The following is a 17,617-nucleotide window of genomic DNA, read 5'->3' as shown; positions in this document are numbered from 1 at the left end:
TTTTTTATTAGCCTACATTGTGTCCCACTGCTGGGCAAAGGCCTCCCCTGTCTTCCGCCACTCGTCACGGTTTTGTGCATGCTTGTGATTTAAATTATCGATAACAATAAAACCCAAAAAATAGTTAATGACCACCAAAATTTTAACCACGTTTTAATTAAAAATCTCACGCAAATATTTAACATCTCGTTATCCTATTAAATTAATTAATCCACTTCTTTGATAGCAGTTCGGTTCTGCACGAATCGCCAGTACTAACCTAACCTTATCCACTTTTCTGATAGCAGTTCGATTCTGTGAGGGTCGCAGTTTAAAGGTCCCTCTTTTTAGTTTTTCGCAAACGGTGGCCCATAGCAAAAAATGATCTATCACGCAAATAATTTATATAAAATTGCCTAGAAGAAAGATCCCGCACACTTTTTCGCTAGGATCAACATTTAAAAAGTTATTAAAGCGGGAAAGGTAATTAAAATCAATTTCATGGTCCATTTTTCTATATTTTTTGTAAATAACTAGTAAACGGTGGCCAATAGCAAAAAACGTTGTTAAACGTAAATAATCTAGACAAAATTTTCTATAAAAAAACATTCAGTACTCTTATTGCTAGGATCAATATTTAAAATGATATTAAAAAGCGAAAGTTAATTCTATGGTTCCCTTTCTTTAGTTTTTCGTAAATAATTTGTAAAATATGACCCCATAGCAAAAAAAAATGTCTTTATATATATATATATATATATATATATATATATATATATATAGTAACCATAAATAGTAACCATAAAATTTTCTACAAACATAGAAATCTTTTCGCTAGGATCAATATAATATTTGGTGAGGTTCTTGGCTACCTCCCCCCGCCCCCACATAACCTCAGGTGTATTTTTTTCATTCGACCTAATTTTGAGATATACAGTATATATATAGTATTAAATCTTGGTTATTTTTCTATTTGCGTTATGAATGTGATAGTATATTTATTATACGCGCTCCAAAATTTCATATAATCGACTCGCTATTTTGAAGTGCGGAGTGAAAATGTATGTTAAACAAAACCGAGAAAAAGTATCTAAATAGTCATGTGGTAGATATTTTCTCTTATTTTCGTTCACTGTAGGAAAATACACGTGATATCTCCTTTCGTTCACTGTAGAAAAATACACGTGAGGTCTCCTTATAGCCCCCCCCCCCCCCTTCCCAACATGATCTGTCGTTATTTCCCCCCTTCCCCTCTATCGAACCTCGCGTGATTTGTGCACAAGTCTTTACAACTCAGAAGGGAAGTTATGCCTTTTTGGGATTAGTCTGGATTTAAACAGTATAACGGTGTCAAATTATATAAATATAACAGTATACACAGAATAGGAAAAATATAAAACCGGTCAAGTGTGAGTAGGGCTCGCGCACAAAGAGTTCCGTACCATTACGCAAAAAACGGCAAATAAATCACGTTTGTTGTATGGGAGCCCCACTTAAATATTAATTTTATTCTGTTTTTAGTATTTGTTGTTATAACAGCAACAGAAATAAATCATCTAGCTATCACGGTTCATGAGATATAACCTGGTGACAGACAGACGGACAGTGGAGTCTTAGTAATAGGGTCCCGTTTTTTCCCTTTGGCTACCTACGGAACCATAATAAAAACGAAAATATGTTTCAACTTAAAGCAATCACGGATATAAAGTAAGTACATTAATAGGTGAGTCCAACAACTCAGGTGCCTACATCTAATTGACCAATAATTATGTAAGAACCTAAATCAGAGGCTTATTACCAAAGTCAATATATACGTATAGGTTTTTTAGTCGCTCAAAATCGCATTCACATTTTGCTTACGGAAATGGATCGATTTGATAGTTCGCTAAGATGAAAGATTTGTGATATAAACAACTTATTTACACAAAATATTAGATTCATAATTTGTTGTCCCACGTCTTTCATGCTCTTGCCCTCTGTCTGAATCCTGACTTTAGTACAGGTTCCAGGTCAAGGACCTTGCAAGCAAAATGCCAAGATGAGTTTATCATAGAAGAAGGCACAACACAGATACCTACTAATTTAAGATACCGGTAAGCGCTAAACCCTATTAATTAATCAGTACTACAACAGTCGCCGTGGTCGAAACCGGCCAGGACAGTATGATGATGATTGGCTGTGCTCGCAAATGTGGCACCCGTCTTTAGGCTATGGACCACATTATGGACCACAGTATTCGAAATCGAAGCCTACGAAAGCTTAAGAGTCCGCAGCAAGCTCGGCCAAATTTCACCTTCCCATACAAACGGAGTTTCGTTCTCATTTTAAAACTATGCGTTGGATTGTAATGAAACTGTGCCAATGACGTGAGGCATATCTACGCCTGTAATGAGTTTATATAGCTCCAGCTTATAAAACAAACGAAATAAAGCAAAAACAAGTTTTGTATGAAAACCTTAATTCGCTGTATTTTTTTAACTGTGGTATCTGAAGCTACATAAACGAATTATAGTCATAGATATACCTTATTCTGCAAACAACAACAAGTACAAAGTTACAGAGTAATCTAGCTAGTAGTTTTAAAATGAGAGCATAACTACGTTTCTATGGATAACCGAGCTTGCTGCGGATTCTTTAAGTTCTTTTCGTCGTTCGTTTGTTCCTGGTGGAAGAACTTAACCTTGCGCGAAGTGCTGATGAATGATGGTTAATGCACTTCTCGCAGAGCCAATGCCTGAAAATCCCTATACAAATCCTTTTCCTTTTTAGTCAATATACTTCCACAAATCTCTACATACCTCTATACAAATTTCTCAGATTACTTCTTACGTTCCAAAGCATTGTCGTAGCAAGGACTATCGATAAGATTCCTTCAGAATAGATCCTATTACGATTACAAAGGGCGTGATGTAACACGGTCGATTCGTCAGGTGAAGTTGGGCATTGTTCTTTTTCAATTTGTAATTCAATCGGAATGCTCGCAGCATGCTATATGCCAGGTGAGGCAATACGAGTACCAAAGCAGCTTTAAAATGTACATAAGTTTGGTGTTCAAAACATTGATATGTTGCAAAAAAACAACAGATTTTAACTGAGGATCAGATTAAATTAAGTATAAATACGAGTATGTACATGGTACGACTTGTTTTATGCAAGTAAGTACCAGATTTGTAAAAGTTACAAAGAAAATCAATTAAATGTAGAATTTAACTTGTTTTAAATAACATGTTTCATTTCTATGTAGGTATTCAATGTTTGCTGTAATACGCATTAAGTAATAATTGATTTTATGATTGCCTTTAATTACATGTCACACACAGAAACACAAAAGTTGCTTGTATTTCTGTTACCAAAATAAGAATGTAGAAATATGTATAATTAAATCCTAATTTAGTTGTGAATTATGCCTATTAGCATAAACCGTTTGCTTCGAAGTATTGCCCTGCGCCATAATGATTTTTTACCCCTATGTCCTTAAGATTCTGATTCAGGAAACACAAATATTTTTTGTATCATACAAAGTAGTATTAATTTGTCTGTTAGCAGTTTTAACGTAGACATCGACGGAAATTTCAAACGTTTATCGATAATAGCGGATAACCTTATCACTTTGCTATGTAAGTACAGGTAAAGAGGATAATGCATTTAGGGTATTACATGATCGGGTCGGTGAATTGCAGTCCGAGCACGCACAGGAAAGTGTATCGGCGCTCGGCAGCATCACAACGCCGAGTGAGAGTTGCTGCAGCCATAATAGTTCATTCCCCGCGCTGCGATTCCGAGGCGTTGCTATCCCGCGGTACCGATGTTGGTTCAGTTTCCTCGCGGCGTATTTAGACAATCAATGTAACAAATAGCAATTATGTAACGATATTACTGTAATGCACTTGACACATTATGTCACTCTATGTTGATATTGAAATCATATTAAAATTATTTCTTACGTTTTTAAATACGCTTTCTGACCACGGAATTCATTTAACTACCTATTTAACCTGTAGGCGCGCAATTTTTTGTTTTCTGATAACTAATAGAGAGATCATTGTTTACGATCACTCTAAAAAGCAATGATTAGATATTTTTGGCACCTCGTGACATGGCGTGACACGTGATTCACATCACAAAAATGTAAATATAAACGTTATGTTAGCATCTGTCATTAAAACGAGTCAAATTGCAGAATAATATAGCAAAGCACATCGTAAATATTGCAATTCAATATAAAACCGGATAAGCATGCCTGCCCGCGTAGCAAACGTGCCAGTAGTTAACGCTCCGTAGCGAACGAAACGCAACAGTCACTGTCGCACTAATATGGAAGAGTGATAGAGAGAGAGAGATAAATACAATACTCTACGGAGCGGTAAGAGGAAAGAGGACACCCGATTCTCCATGCAAAAGGAGTCCCCATTTTCCTCTCTGGATATTGACATTATGGAAAATATTTTACATAGTTTGATGTACATTAACAATAACTATGCCCCTACGTTTGACTTTTTTAGATTTTTTTATTATTGTAATAATTAGGAGTGAAAAACAGTTTTCATACAAATTTTTAATGCTTTTAACTCATTTAATAATTAAAAAAATAGAGGCATGGCTTTGGTCAATATACAACAAATTGTGTCAAAATATTTTGAATAAAGTTAATATCCAGAGAGGAAAATGAGGACTACGTTTGTATGAAAAGGCGATTTCGCGGGGGTCCTCCACTTTCGTCTTAACAATTGGCACGTTAGCTACGCGGCCTGGTCATTTTCAATATAGGATTCCGTTTAGCCCCTATTACAAAATTACATTATTCAAACTATTTTTACGTGTTGACAAGGGCCGTCCACGGTCACCCGCGAATCACAGCCAGCCGCAGCCAAAGGCAAACCTATAGCCAATAAATTCCGTATAGTTTATATTCAAACAATGCGTTCCAATTCCCCGCACTACTGACTGTGATACCCTTTAGGACCGCGCCGCAGAACCATTCCGTTACCCGCCCTGTTTCGCCTTTTTCAAATGCCTCGTTTCTGATTCGACACGAGACGTCCTCTATTACTGTCCACAATAGGACATGTTTCGGGGTCATACAATGTCTAAATACTACTGTTTAATGTATTTGTGTCAGGAGTTTTTAAGGTGAATGACCGACCAAATATTGCGTAGCGATACTTTTCTATGAAAAAAGATAATAGCCATTAAAGGGAACCTTCAGATAACTATTGTTTCACTATTTGCCAATAAATCGATGATTGGAATAATTTGAACTATGTACTTATAATGTAATTCTCAGATCGCTGATAGTTATCCTAAATCTCTGGTTCTGAGCCGAACTAGAGAGTACTAAATCATCGGAGGTACACTGCCGTTGTAGATCATTAAACTTGATTGTTTTGGATGCCTATTTATTAACTTAGCGTGTATAAAAAATAAAAACTGTCACGTTACTACTATTGCATGTAACTTCGAAGCGTTTGGTTCCGATTTTGACCCATTATTTCCACCCGTAAATAAGTGTTATGTATACCTAGTGGTTGTAAACCGTAAAGGGCTACACGATGCAAAATTTATTGTTAGTGCGTGCAATGATTTTGATTGCGCTTAAATAAACGGAAGTATTCTGATATAAATTCAAGTTTTTAATACTTTACATAGGTTAGTTTAGATTAAAAGCTATTTTTGTAAGATCAAAGATGTTCATTATTCTGAGGTATCTTTAACTGCGACTTATATTTAGTTACACGATGTCCTTAGTAACCAGAGTTTATTTGTTTAGTATAGTCGTATTAGATGTTAACATTGCTCTTTGAAATATATGTTTTGCTATCAGGTGTGTTCGGGTTCCGAAAATGTACTTTAACAAGAAAGAATTATGGACGATTTTTGAATTCACTCGAAATCCCAAAGTATTTGGTAGTATCCGATTGGACCTTAGTTTAAAAGTTATTGTCCTTTGCTAAGTCATACTGTACCTAATGGAATTCACGAGTCGTATTTCTTGTTATATGATGAATATGTGAGATCCAACATCGAATAATTCCCTAGAAATCCAAACGCCTCTTTCACTAGTTCATTCAAGAAGTTGGATCGTCGGAATCAACGCCTGCGTAGTGCGTGTGTATGTACGCATGCGCGTCACGTCTCATAACGCCGCTGGCGCAGCCGTCACCGTTACCGACATTTTGTAATGGCGACCAAGGGAATGCACTGTCCTAGACGAGTCAATGTCCAGCACTCCTCATTTGATTTGAATGTCACATGTTTAATTTTGTGACAGACTACATAGGAAATTATATACATTTTGATGATAATATTTCATTTTGTACTTACATTACATACTTATGTAAAGTTACCTATTTAGAAACTGACAATACGTTTTCAATATCAGTACGTCGCTTTTGCACACTAGCAGCCACTATAAGTATGTATTGGCCATCCAATGATAAGTCTAATGGACCTAAATACTACCTAGTATTTGATTAGGTACTGGGGTGTCAATGAAGTAAAGAGGCAAATTTATTTTCAAATTTTGTAATATAAGGTAAAACTGTCTGTGGAAACCTGTAATTGGCTTCCCTGATACATATTTATGTTAACCTAGTTTTAGTTTATTAAGCTGTTGGTTTTCCGAATAAAATAAAATAAAAAATAAAAATAAAAAAACATCAAAAGTAATAATTTTGGGTGAATTAATAGATTGATACCGAATATGCGCCCACAGCAACTTAAAAATAAAATAAAATCTTTGATTATATGCGGCCTATCACATTACGGCTGTTCCCGATTTTGTGGTCACTCTTTTGGCCCTATAAGTTATTTTGTAAAAAACTTGGCTTTAGGTACAATTTTTGGGTCCTAAGTCACAACCATACGACTGAATGGAAATGAATGAATGGCTGTATAGAAATATTATGAACATCATTGGGATTCATCGGAGCATAGGTTCAATCGTCAATAAATCTTTGAGTATTTTTTCAGTTAAGGCCCTGCATCGAAAAATAACGGGATCTTTGAAGCGTGGCAGTGGCTAGCCCCGGAAACAAACAGACGTGATTTTCGGATATATGTATCTTGACTATATGATAAGAGGTATGATACTAGTCGAAACAAAAAGGCTTAAAATTTTCTCGATAGAATATAAATCCAAAGTTACATCTACATTTTTAGTGTTTACCTCAGTGCAACTAGAAAACACATCTTCATCCAGCATAATCCACTTTAAAGTAAAGGTTTTCATCTCGTCTTAAACATCATTCAACTAAATATTAACTTATTATCTTATACAAACGGATTTATTCTCGTTTTTGATTTTATGAATTCAACAGAAAACGCCCATTTTACGCAGTTCGACTTCTCTTTTTGTCATGCGTCAAAGTCATATATGCGTCCTTTATGCCAGTAATGTTAGATGGCCGTGGTGCCTCAAAGAGGTAAGACCTATGTCAAATCGCGCAGCGCTTCAAATTACGTAAAATCGACATATCCAATAAACGTTGAGTCGTAGCTCTATTAACTAGTAACGGAATCCGAGGTCTACTACGAATGGAGCTATCTTTACAGGCCTATACGTTACGCATGTGTGCGTGTTTGCTTAGCTACGTCAAAGTCAAATACTCTTTGAACAATTACAACGGGTAAGGAAGTTTCGACAGCATCTGTAATGTATCGGTAGCTGTGTGGTCGTGTAGACACCAAAGAAAAAATGCGAGACATCTATAGACCAATCGAATCTAATCGTAACTTTTTGTTTTCTTTTTTTGTTACTATATAATATCTTTATTGCTTATTTTCTATTTTATTGTAAAAGTAAATCTTGTCTGTCTTATACAGAAATAAAGTTATTCTTTTAAATATGTGTATTAAAAACATATTTTAATGACACGAATTATTTTATTTTATTCATACCAATTTTTCTATAGCCTAGGTAATCTTTATGTAAAACAAATATACTTATTATATAAAAAAAAACGAAAAAAATCAACATGTTTATTAGAAAAAAAAAACTCGTTTGCACGGGCCGGGGTTTGAACCAGCGACCTCTGATTTGTAATCCGCATGCCTTAAGAACAATTCACATAATTTATTTAACAGGATACTGTCAAAACGTCAATGACTAATATGACTTTTCAGCAAAGAGTAAAGTAACTATGCTTTTCAGTTTGATTTTACTTGACAAGGAGCAATAAGAAAAACGTACCGAATCGTCCCTTTCTTAAAATTGCCATTCAAAGAGAGAGATGGGCATTGTGATAAGAGAGGTATGGGCATTGTGAATTTCATCACGCTTTGTGTGGTAGGGCACAGCCAGTACAGAAAACCGCAGCCAAATAACACTAGACCCTACTCATAGTGTTGTGTTCCTGCCGGTGAGTAAGGTTGCCAGAGCTCAACGAGGGGGGGGGGGGGGCGAGTTTAGGGTCGGCAACGCGCATGTAACTCCTCTAGGCGTACATAGGCTACGGAGACTGCTTACCATCAGGCGGACCGTATGCTTGTTTGCCACCGACGTAGTATTAAAAAAAAAAGAAAATTCAGCTCGTGTGTGGTGCTATCTATAGTTTTTTTATATGGGTACGCTGACAGCTGTCGTTTCAATACGATTTTGCGAGATTTGGCGTTTTTAGGTTAATAATTATATAGAGATAACACCTGTCACCCTACCCATCGAGTTTGAAAAATACTATAAATGTTAACATATACAGGCTTACCATCAGGCGGGCCGTATGCTTGTTTGCCACCGACGTAGTATAAAAAAAAAGAAAATTCAGCTCGTGTATGGTGCTATCTATAGTTTTTTTATATGGGTACGCTGACAGCTGTCGTTTCAATACGATTTTGCGAGATTTGGCGTTTTTAGGTTAATAATTATATAGAGATAACACCTGTCACCCTACCCATCGAGTTTGAAAAATACTATAAATGTTAACATATACAGGATGGTTTTTGATAATGTATATCTTAGAACTTACACTGTTTTTAATTTTTTTTTTCAGATTTTAAAATTATACTTTTTTACCTTAATAATATATCTTAGTCTTGACAAAGACGATTAAAGTTTTATACTTAGCAAAATCGCTTACTAACAATGTCTTTCCTGTAAGTTTAGGCAACTGCTATAGCAGATACCACCATTTAACAGCAGTATCAGTTCATTACACTTGGTTCGGTGCTTCAACCTCTTGTCTAACTGTCTGATAATTAAAGTAGTTCCTAATACCTAGACGGCGTTGTGCAATTTTGGATATCCCGATCAAACTTTTCATTTCAGAGGAACGCGATTCTGTGTTGATAATGTTAGTCAATACTTTATTTGTCCATGCTCTTGAAACCATTAGCCAACCAATTAGCTTATGGCGGGCATTGAAGGGTCGTTCTTTGAAATCAGATTATTAAATATAATTTCAATATAAGCCCATCAATCGAATAGGCATACATTTTGGTCAATTTCTTACCTATCAGGGGAATAATAAAATCGATAAAAAGAATGTAAAAGCGACGAGGGAATGAAAAAAACCGACAAGGGAATGACAAGGAATGACATAATGACAATGAATTTCGGAACAATTACTTCCAAAATAATACACTGAATCATAGAACGCTCTTAGCAACTTAATGTTATTTTTAAGATCTATAGAACGAAGTACCAAACGTTGATTTTAGTTGAAACCCCAGTCCAAAGGCATTGAATGAGAACCAGGGGAAAAGAAATAAGTATGTCTTTGATCGACTGTTATGATTACGATAATTTTTACTTAATCCATGAAAGTAAATAATCATTTACTTGACATATGATTTTACATTGTACATGCCCATGAAGAATACATTTTATATCAAAACACACGGGAATGAAAATCACAGTGAACCAAAGCCACGGGAACAATATTATGAAATCGTTTATTTCAGGTGAAAGACCCATAATTACATCACAAACAAACGAAAATACAATACAAATTAACTTAAATTAAAAACAGTCAAAATAACAATCATAATCATACGTCAATTTTGTGTTACCTGTAAGAATAGCATATATTTTTAAGAAAATAAGTAAACTAAATATCAATATCCTTAGTAATTTACCTCTAGTTTTATGTCAACCTAATATCCTAAATCATTTATTAGAAACATATTAAGAAGTTCTAAATGTCACGGAACGTGTAGTGTGACTTCCTCGGATTTTATGATATTTTATTTTTCTTTGAACGTGTTTTTGGAAGAATTTTATATCAAATGTTAACACTTACACCTATTCCACAATACGGTTTAAAAATTGTATGGATATATAACGACTTTATAACAATTTTAATAACATACATCTTGTGATCAGTTTTCGTGTCACCGCCGCGCGTGGTAACATAAACATGCAGTACTCGGTAGAAAGTTACCTTTACGTCTGGCAGCCTTTTTAACGCTTTTTTTTTAGAACAGCAATACTGTGTTGGTGTCAGATTTGCAAATGGCTGAAGGGAGAAATGTTGTCGAAAATTATTTTTTTGCGTTAATTAAAAAAAAAAGGTCAACCTTAACGCGTCACCGCCATGTTTGAGTTTTTAAAAGTCAGTGCTCATTTCACGTTATTGTTTGTAACATAAGATATACCTAATACATTCGAGATTGAGCTAATTATTTAATATTTGCAAAAAGGTAATTTTTAGGTAATACCGAACATGTTTCAAATTGTCACGACAGTGGCCTCAAAATTCTCTCCCCGCCACGGACTATTGAATCCACGTTCGTGTCATATAGATACGTGGTCGTAACATTCTCAATTCGTTTGATTAATTTAGAGGCATATTCACTCTTTAGAAATGGATTTTATTAGCTACGTTCATTTGTTATTATTGCCCAACTGCCGAAGCAGAAAAATGGTTTCCGCGTGTATGTGGATGTATGATGTGTATCCGATTCTTTGTCACGCTCTACAGCGTTAGTTTGACGAATTTCAACGTATGAGCTGTCATTCGATGTGTCGTAGTCATGGGAGTAACTTAGGCTATATTTAAAATATTGTATAATTCAAAATAGTGGAGTTGGCCGCCAAAATGCCGAAACGTCACGGCTGAGGGACACTTTGTGACAACCGTGATTATGTACTCATTTTATTTACCTTTCCTGAGGGTATTAAGCTTGACCATATGCATCAAAAAATGCTTTTTATACGTAACAATATGTGAAAAATATTTTTCTGGACACAATTTAAGAATCACCCTGATTGTTTGAGTAATTGTTTAAAAGTTTCACTTTTTTGTAGTTTTCGTTGTTACCATATACTTACTTTTTTTTTATATGTAGGTGACAACTGTGATTCACTATCATCCGAAAAATTGGTCGTCGGAAAACGGCACCCTGTATTTCCTGCCTCAACAATATATTACTAAATAAAATATGATAACTAACAATGTAAGATACCGAATTTAAAAAGATAGGTAGTGTTATACCTACAATTATCTATACTATTGACATCTTCCAAAAATCAACAATAAAAATTGGCTATATTGTAGTCTCAGATTTATTACAATTTACAACAATATAATTTTTTATTTTCTAGTAGCAAGTAATAACGCCATCTTTTTTATTTTCTAAGAATTAAGTTTCTGGCCGACCGCGTATAATCGTAGTTAACTTTTGTAACGCTAGATGGAGCTTTCACCTTCACGTGCGCCGCGGACTCCGCGGAGCGCTTCCATGTGTGCGTGCTAGCGGGGAGTGAGGAAGCTATCGGGCGTGGCTTACGAACCGGTATTCACGGCTTTAGTAGGCCCTTAATTCAGTATATAAAGTTTTCGATTACATTTGTTGGCACGTTCCTCTTGGTCCTTTCTACACCTAGAAGCAATTTGTTTCATTTAAGGTAGGCTTCTAAACCTAGATCAATAGTTTTTCATTCTGGTGACAAACGACTTTCATAATTTTAATTTATTCGATGCCACAATGACGGAAGTTAAAGGAGTCTTATGATTAATCGATTAACTGGGTTAATATTTCGAAGTACCTACCGTGATTGGTGACTGTTCTATTTATTCCCGGAATTTTCTTAAAGCAAATCTCTCCCGTTTCTTTATAATATGTTTATAGGTATATTCTATATAGGTATACTAGTTTGTCTAAGAGTCAGACCAAACAAGTCTGCAAAGATTTTGATGCACACGCAGCGCAAGTGTTATTTTAAACGTCAAACTTCTATGAAATTATGATACTTGCATTGCGTGTGTTATCAAAATCGTTGCAGACTTATATTGGTCTAACTCTAGTTCCTTCTTCAAGAAAGTGTTTACTAAATCTTTTTAATATGACACTTGTAAAATAAAGGCAATTGGGATTTGGTGGGAATAACGCTATTAGAAAGTGCTTCATATTCTGATGCTACATTTTCAAAAACTAATATGCAATAACGAAAGTCCCGATTTAAATGACACATTACAAAACCATAGACGCGATGACACTAAAACTTTATTTTTGTATTAATAAATTTTCAGCCAGTAAGACTGAAAGTTGTTTATTATTAATTGTAGAGGCTGTGCGGAAAGAGAAGAGTCGTGGAATGTATGGGGCCCAATACATACCACGACTCTTCTCTTTCAGAACAGACTCTAAAAGCGGCACTTATAATCTTCGTTCATCTATTTAAAGGATATTACTAACCTGGTTATTGAATGAGTGCCTAACATAAATAGAGCTACACTGCATCATTACATAGTATATCTACCTTGAATAAAACCGCGGCTGTTGCGGTCGTCGTGATCTAAATAACTGTGCCAAGATCAAATAAACATCGATATGATACCTTCATGCCACATACATTTAAATAGTGGAAATGTTGATACACTTACACGACTGTGCGTCTATGGGCCCGACACCGCAGTCATAAGGCTATTTATATAGTATGAGAACTGAATTATTGTATACCATTACGCTTGGATTTATGTGATTTGATGCACATTTGGTGGTTACTATGAAATCAACATGGAGGAGAAAGGGGAAATTTTGCGGGAGATACCGTTACAGTTATGGTATGGTGTGCAAAAACTTTGGAAAAAAAAGCTTGGACCACATATTGTCTTATTTACAGGTATATACGAGTGGTTGAGTACAAAAAAAATAGTGAAAAGTATCCTCATGACTCCCCTAACAAGTTAGCGCAAAATTTGTATAAATATCATTCTCATCATCATCATCATCTCGGAGTCATCAGAGGACGTCTCATACAACTATGCTATGATATTTAAAACAGAAGACTCCATAATTCAACAAAAGAAGAAGCCGCACCACTTCCACTAACGCTCTGGATATTTCCAGTGCTGCAGCCGATATCAAAACAAATAATTATAAAATCATAAGCTTTATTAAAAATTGTCATTTTACAAAACAACAATGCTAGACAGCGCTCACCAACGGGAGTCGCTCTTCGGTTTAGTCATAAAATAAATAAGCCTGGCAAACAGAGGCGTAGTTTGTTTTATAAGTACATGAGCCCGCCTCTCCAGCACGAGAGGGTTCACTTAGCCTGCAAGTTATATGCCTGTTTCCTGGCAGTGTTACAAAAACATTTCAAATCAAAGTTTGTTTATGTAATCTTACGTTTAACATCACGCGTTGTTTAAAATGGCATTCGCAAAGGTTTACTTACACCTGGGAAATTATCTAGAATACGGATTTGACGAAATATAATTTGCACCGGTCTCTCGTACAATTTCGGTACAGATTATAATTTGTCAGCTATAATTATGTAAGCGGACTATCTATTCTATCCCCTGAAATCACTATCACTATCAGGAAATTACAGTAATACCAATTTATACAGTCACCAGTACGTAGATAACACATAAAGAAAATAAATACACATGACTCTATTTTCCAAGATCCAAAAATCTGTAAACGGTCTTTCTTTGTGTAGAATCTATCCTATTACAATACATTACATAGGTATAATGTCTACTACCTACTTACTGCTGACTGTATGGGATTCACACATTGATTATCGGCGATACCCACTAACATGCTAGAGGGGCTATGAACATTGATAAGTATAGGTAATAAGGTAGAGTAGGTGCAGTCAGCAGCGGAAGTAGCTAAGTAGTGCTGAGGCGGTCAAAACAAAATGATATACAAACGCTTATTATCAATAATGTTGTGCTCATGCTCGGATAGTGCCTTCTGACCCATTTAGCGACATCTGCTGTTGACAGTATACACGAAACGTGATTCAATCTTAATCTATATCGTTCGGTAACTGACTAATGGCGTTATAGGTACAATATTAATGGTACATGATATGCGACATCTACATTCCCCGACAAAGTTTTTGCCAATTTCTGACATAACTTTGTTCTTTTCTCATTTATTTTTCAAAGTGCTCTTCTTCTAGACAAGACTAGTCTCGTGAAATATGGAGAGCGGTACAGGTAATACAAATACAATAATGACTTAAAGTATTAGGTATAAAGTCTAACTAAAATAACGCGAAAATCGTTTTTTTTAAATAATCTAGACAGGTAGTAGTAACTTTCTTCATGCATTCTTTTTATTATGCTCGGTGCACAAGTTACTGCCAGGCAAATAAGTGTACCTACATTTACAATAAAAATCATAAACACGGTAAAAAATGCTGTTTTTCTACTGAAATACATAATTATCCACTATAAAAATATCTACCTACGAGTTTATTGAAATAATTGAAACATCTTAAAAAAGAGGGTTGAATGTTTCTATAGTGCGTGTGTTTCAGCGATAATTTTCAATTTGATGCAGTTGAATTAAAGATTCACGAATAAAAAAGACAAAGAGCCATTTTTGAAATAAGTAAACTGTGTATATGACTATCTTATGTGATATTACATACAACTCCTAACTTATTAAAACTTTTTTATGTTTACATTACTTCGACCGAGTAAGTTTTTCAACATCAAGGAACGAACGCGTTATCTGTGAAATACTTAATTCGTATTAAAGTAGATATTTTAAGTTTGCCGCTACTCGTGCAAAATATATATGTAGTAATAAAATATTAATTACATATTGTGGCTTTCATTTGAATCAAACTTAAACCTGAACTTTAACTGAAAGCAATAAATCAAATCAGTCATTAAGTATAGTTTTATTTACAGGTAGAGAAATCTAAACCTACTATACCTATTGCTCGGTGGCGCATTAATCGGTAAAATGTAAAATATCAACATACCATGGCTATAGCAAAATTCATCGTACATTTGTCACAAGATCAGTAAATATTTACGAGTATGTTAATAATTACAACAGAAAAATGATAATTATTATTTTATTTTCAATTGACTAACTGTTATATTGTTTTCGATATAATTACATAATATTTAATATACAACTACTAATCACACACATTCAGAGACATTAAAGTTGTGTATTTGTATTTATTTATTTATTTTATTATCTTAATTCTAATAAATAATGTCATCCGCCTATACATATATAAGCCATTACCTTAGTTTTTAAAGTATATTTTTCAATAAAATTTAGACGAGGTCCTTAAACTACTTATTTAAATATAAATTCTAGCTGAATAAATATAATTAACTACAGGGTAACAAACATAAACAGGTACATAGATTCGTCTAATCGGCGTTGTAGCATTAATACGATATTTTTATCTTAGGTATATTATATTGACAAACAATAATTAAATACAAAAAAATCTTAGATGTCTTAAATGTAAATAATGTATTCATTATTAGTTTCATCACAGAAATAAACACGCAATTGGGAATATCAAAATACAACTGGTTTATTTAAAATTTGGAACTAATAAAAAGGGGTGTATGAATATCTGGTGGACGGACACGATAAATTAAATTTATATTTGTGTGTGTTAAGAGTCCGCAGCAAGCTCGGTCGGATTTCACCTTCCTATACAAGCGGAGTTTCGTTCTCATTTTAAAGCTACGAATTTCAGTGTAATGTAACTTTGCACATACAATGACATGAGGCATATCCATCCCTGTAATTAGTCAATATAGCTTCAGCTTATAGAACAAAAAATTGAGCAAAAACAAGTTTTGTATGAAAAATTTTATTCGCTATATTTTGTTACTATGGTATCTGAAGCTACATAAACTAAAGACAGGCATAGATATACCTTATCCTATTGCAAGTACAAAGTTTCAGAGTAATCTAGCTAGTCGTTTTAAAATGAGAGCGTAACCATGTTTGTATGGAGAACCGAGCTTCCTGCGGACTCTTAACAACCGCCTTTTTGATCGTTTTGACTCAAACTTAAAACCCAAATATTATAAAAGGAGGTAACTATCAATAGGTAAGAGCCTCTTAGTCACATTTGTAACCCCGTTCAACCGTAACACTATATAGTAAAAAAAAAAAATCATTTATGGACTGAAAGTCGTGAACACAAGTAAATGTTAATCAAAATCACACCTTAATCACTTCTAAAGTTATTATTGCACAATCGTAACATTACGAGTACACGAACATTATTGTTTCACCTGTCCATTATTTTCTGTTCACTTTGACTGGAGTTTACACTTTATACGCAACAGTTTAATGATCACGTAAAACTGGGTAAAGGGGGTCAATTAGCAAGAGGCAAATTTTTGGGTAAGACAATTTATCCTAGGTGTTATATTTTATGATCACTTGATAACAAAGCTTGAAAACTAGGTAGGTTATAAAACCTGCGCATACTCTTAATCAGAGTACCAAAACAAGTATGACACTAATAAGTACCTAATAATCAAAATTTAGCTATTAGCGCCATCTGTGGTAATAAGTTAATATTAATTTTTTATTATTTATTGCTTTGTTAACTCTATCCGCAATGACATACTATTATTACTGAACTAATTTAATCTTATTGACACTTACAGTTATCTAAATATATTAAAGAACACTATACCTACTATTTTATACATACATATGCAATATTTTCGTTCACATTATTTGAAACATCAATACTCGCTTTTCTTACCTTGTACTAAATTCGATTTTACTCTCACTATTCACGTCAGTTTTGTTCACTGTTGAAAGTTTTGTTTTTAAAACAAAAAACACATTTAACACTAGTTTGCCACTTGTTTTCTTATGGAATTATAGTCACTGGCGCAGGTAACTAGTGCCCTCTATCGTCAGTTACTGTGAAAGTGCCGTTGCACGGTGAAGCGTTGTCGAACGATGGTCTGTGAACAATTGAACATACAAATAGTTTTCACACTTCGTGACTTAAAGTGTAGATGGCGCGAGGATCATTGTAAGTCCGTATAATATGTATGACATGTGACTATGTTAGTTTGTGAGTGTATTTATTTTAGGAAACTAATATACTGTGCCCAGGGGAAAATGATGCCAAACTATTTAACAATTTGATCAGTATAATGTACAATACGAGTAACCTAACTTTTCTGTATAGCAAGTGACATTTTAATTAAATAATAAGGAATTATAAAAGCAGTTTTGGGTACAAATGTTATCAATTTCCTTCAATTTGGATTTTTTTCCGAAGAGCCTATTTCCATGGGTAGATTGGTAGGGGTAGATTCTGGATGTCACCGCCATCATCAGTATCAATAGTTACGTGACTTGTTAGTCTTGTTACTGTATTTTCGTAAGAGCTAGATAATGGTATTTTGCCCCCGAGGGGATATATTCGACTCAAAATACACTCTTTTGC

At 34.5% G+C, this 17,617-nt stretch overlaps 2 protein-coding genes across 3 annotated transcripts in view; both read right to left on the bottom strand.

Moving 5' to 3' along the window:
- LOC133522773 (uncharacterized) overlaps positions 1-17,617 on the bottom strand; it is a 195,338-nt gene that overhangs the window by 129,704 nt on the left and 48,017 nt on the right. The gene's annotated exons all lie outside the window — the stretch shown is intronic.
- The window catches only part of LOC133522765 (organic cation transporter protein-like), an 80,456-nt gene continuing 76,129 nt past the window's right edge, over positions 13,291-17,617 (bottom strand). For both annotated transcript variants that reach the window (XM_061858208.1, XM_061858209.1), the window contains exon 7: positions 13,291-17,126. In XM_061858208.1, the coding sequence (XP_061714192.1) occupies positions 17,060-17,126 (67 nt within the window). In that variant the 3' untranslated portion in view covers positions 13,291-17,059. The remainder of the gene's footprint in view (positions 17,127-17,617) is intronic.

Source organism: Cydia pomonella, chromosome 11, assembly GCF_033807575.1.
Source record: "Cydia pomonella isolate Wapato2018A chromosome 11, ilCydPomo1, whole genome shotgun sequence".
Classification (NCBI taxonomy): domain Eukaryota; kingdom Metazoa; phylum Arthropoda; class Insecta; order Lepidoptera; family Tortricidae; genus Cydia; species Cydia pomonella.
Note: the sequence above shows the minus strand (reverse complement) of the source record. Positions and strands in the feature narration are given on the sequence as shown.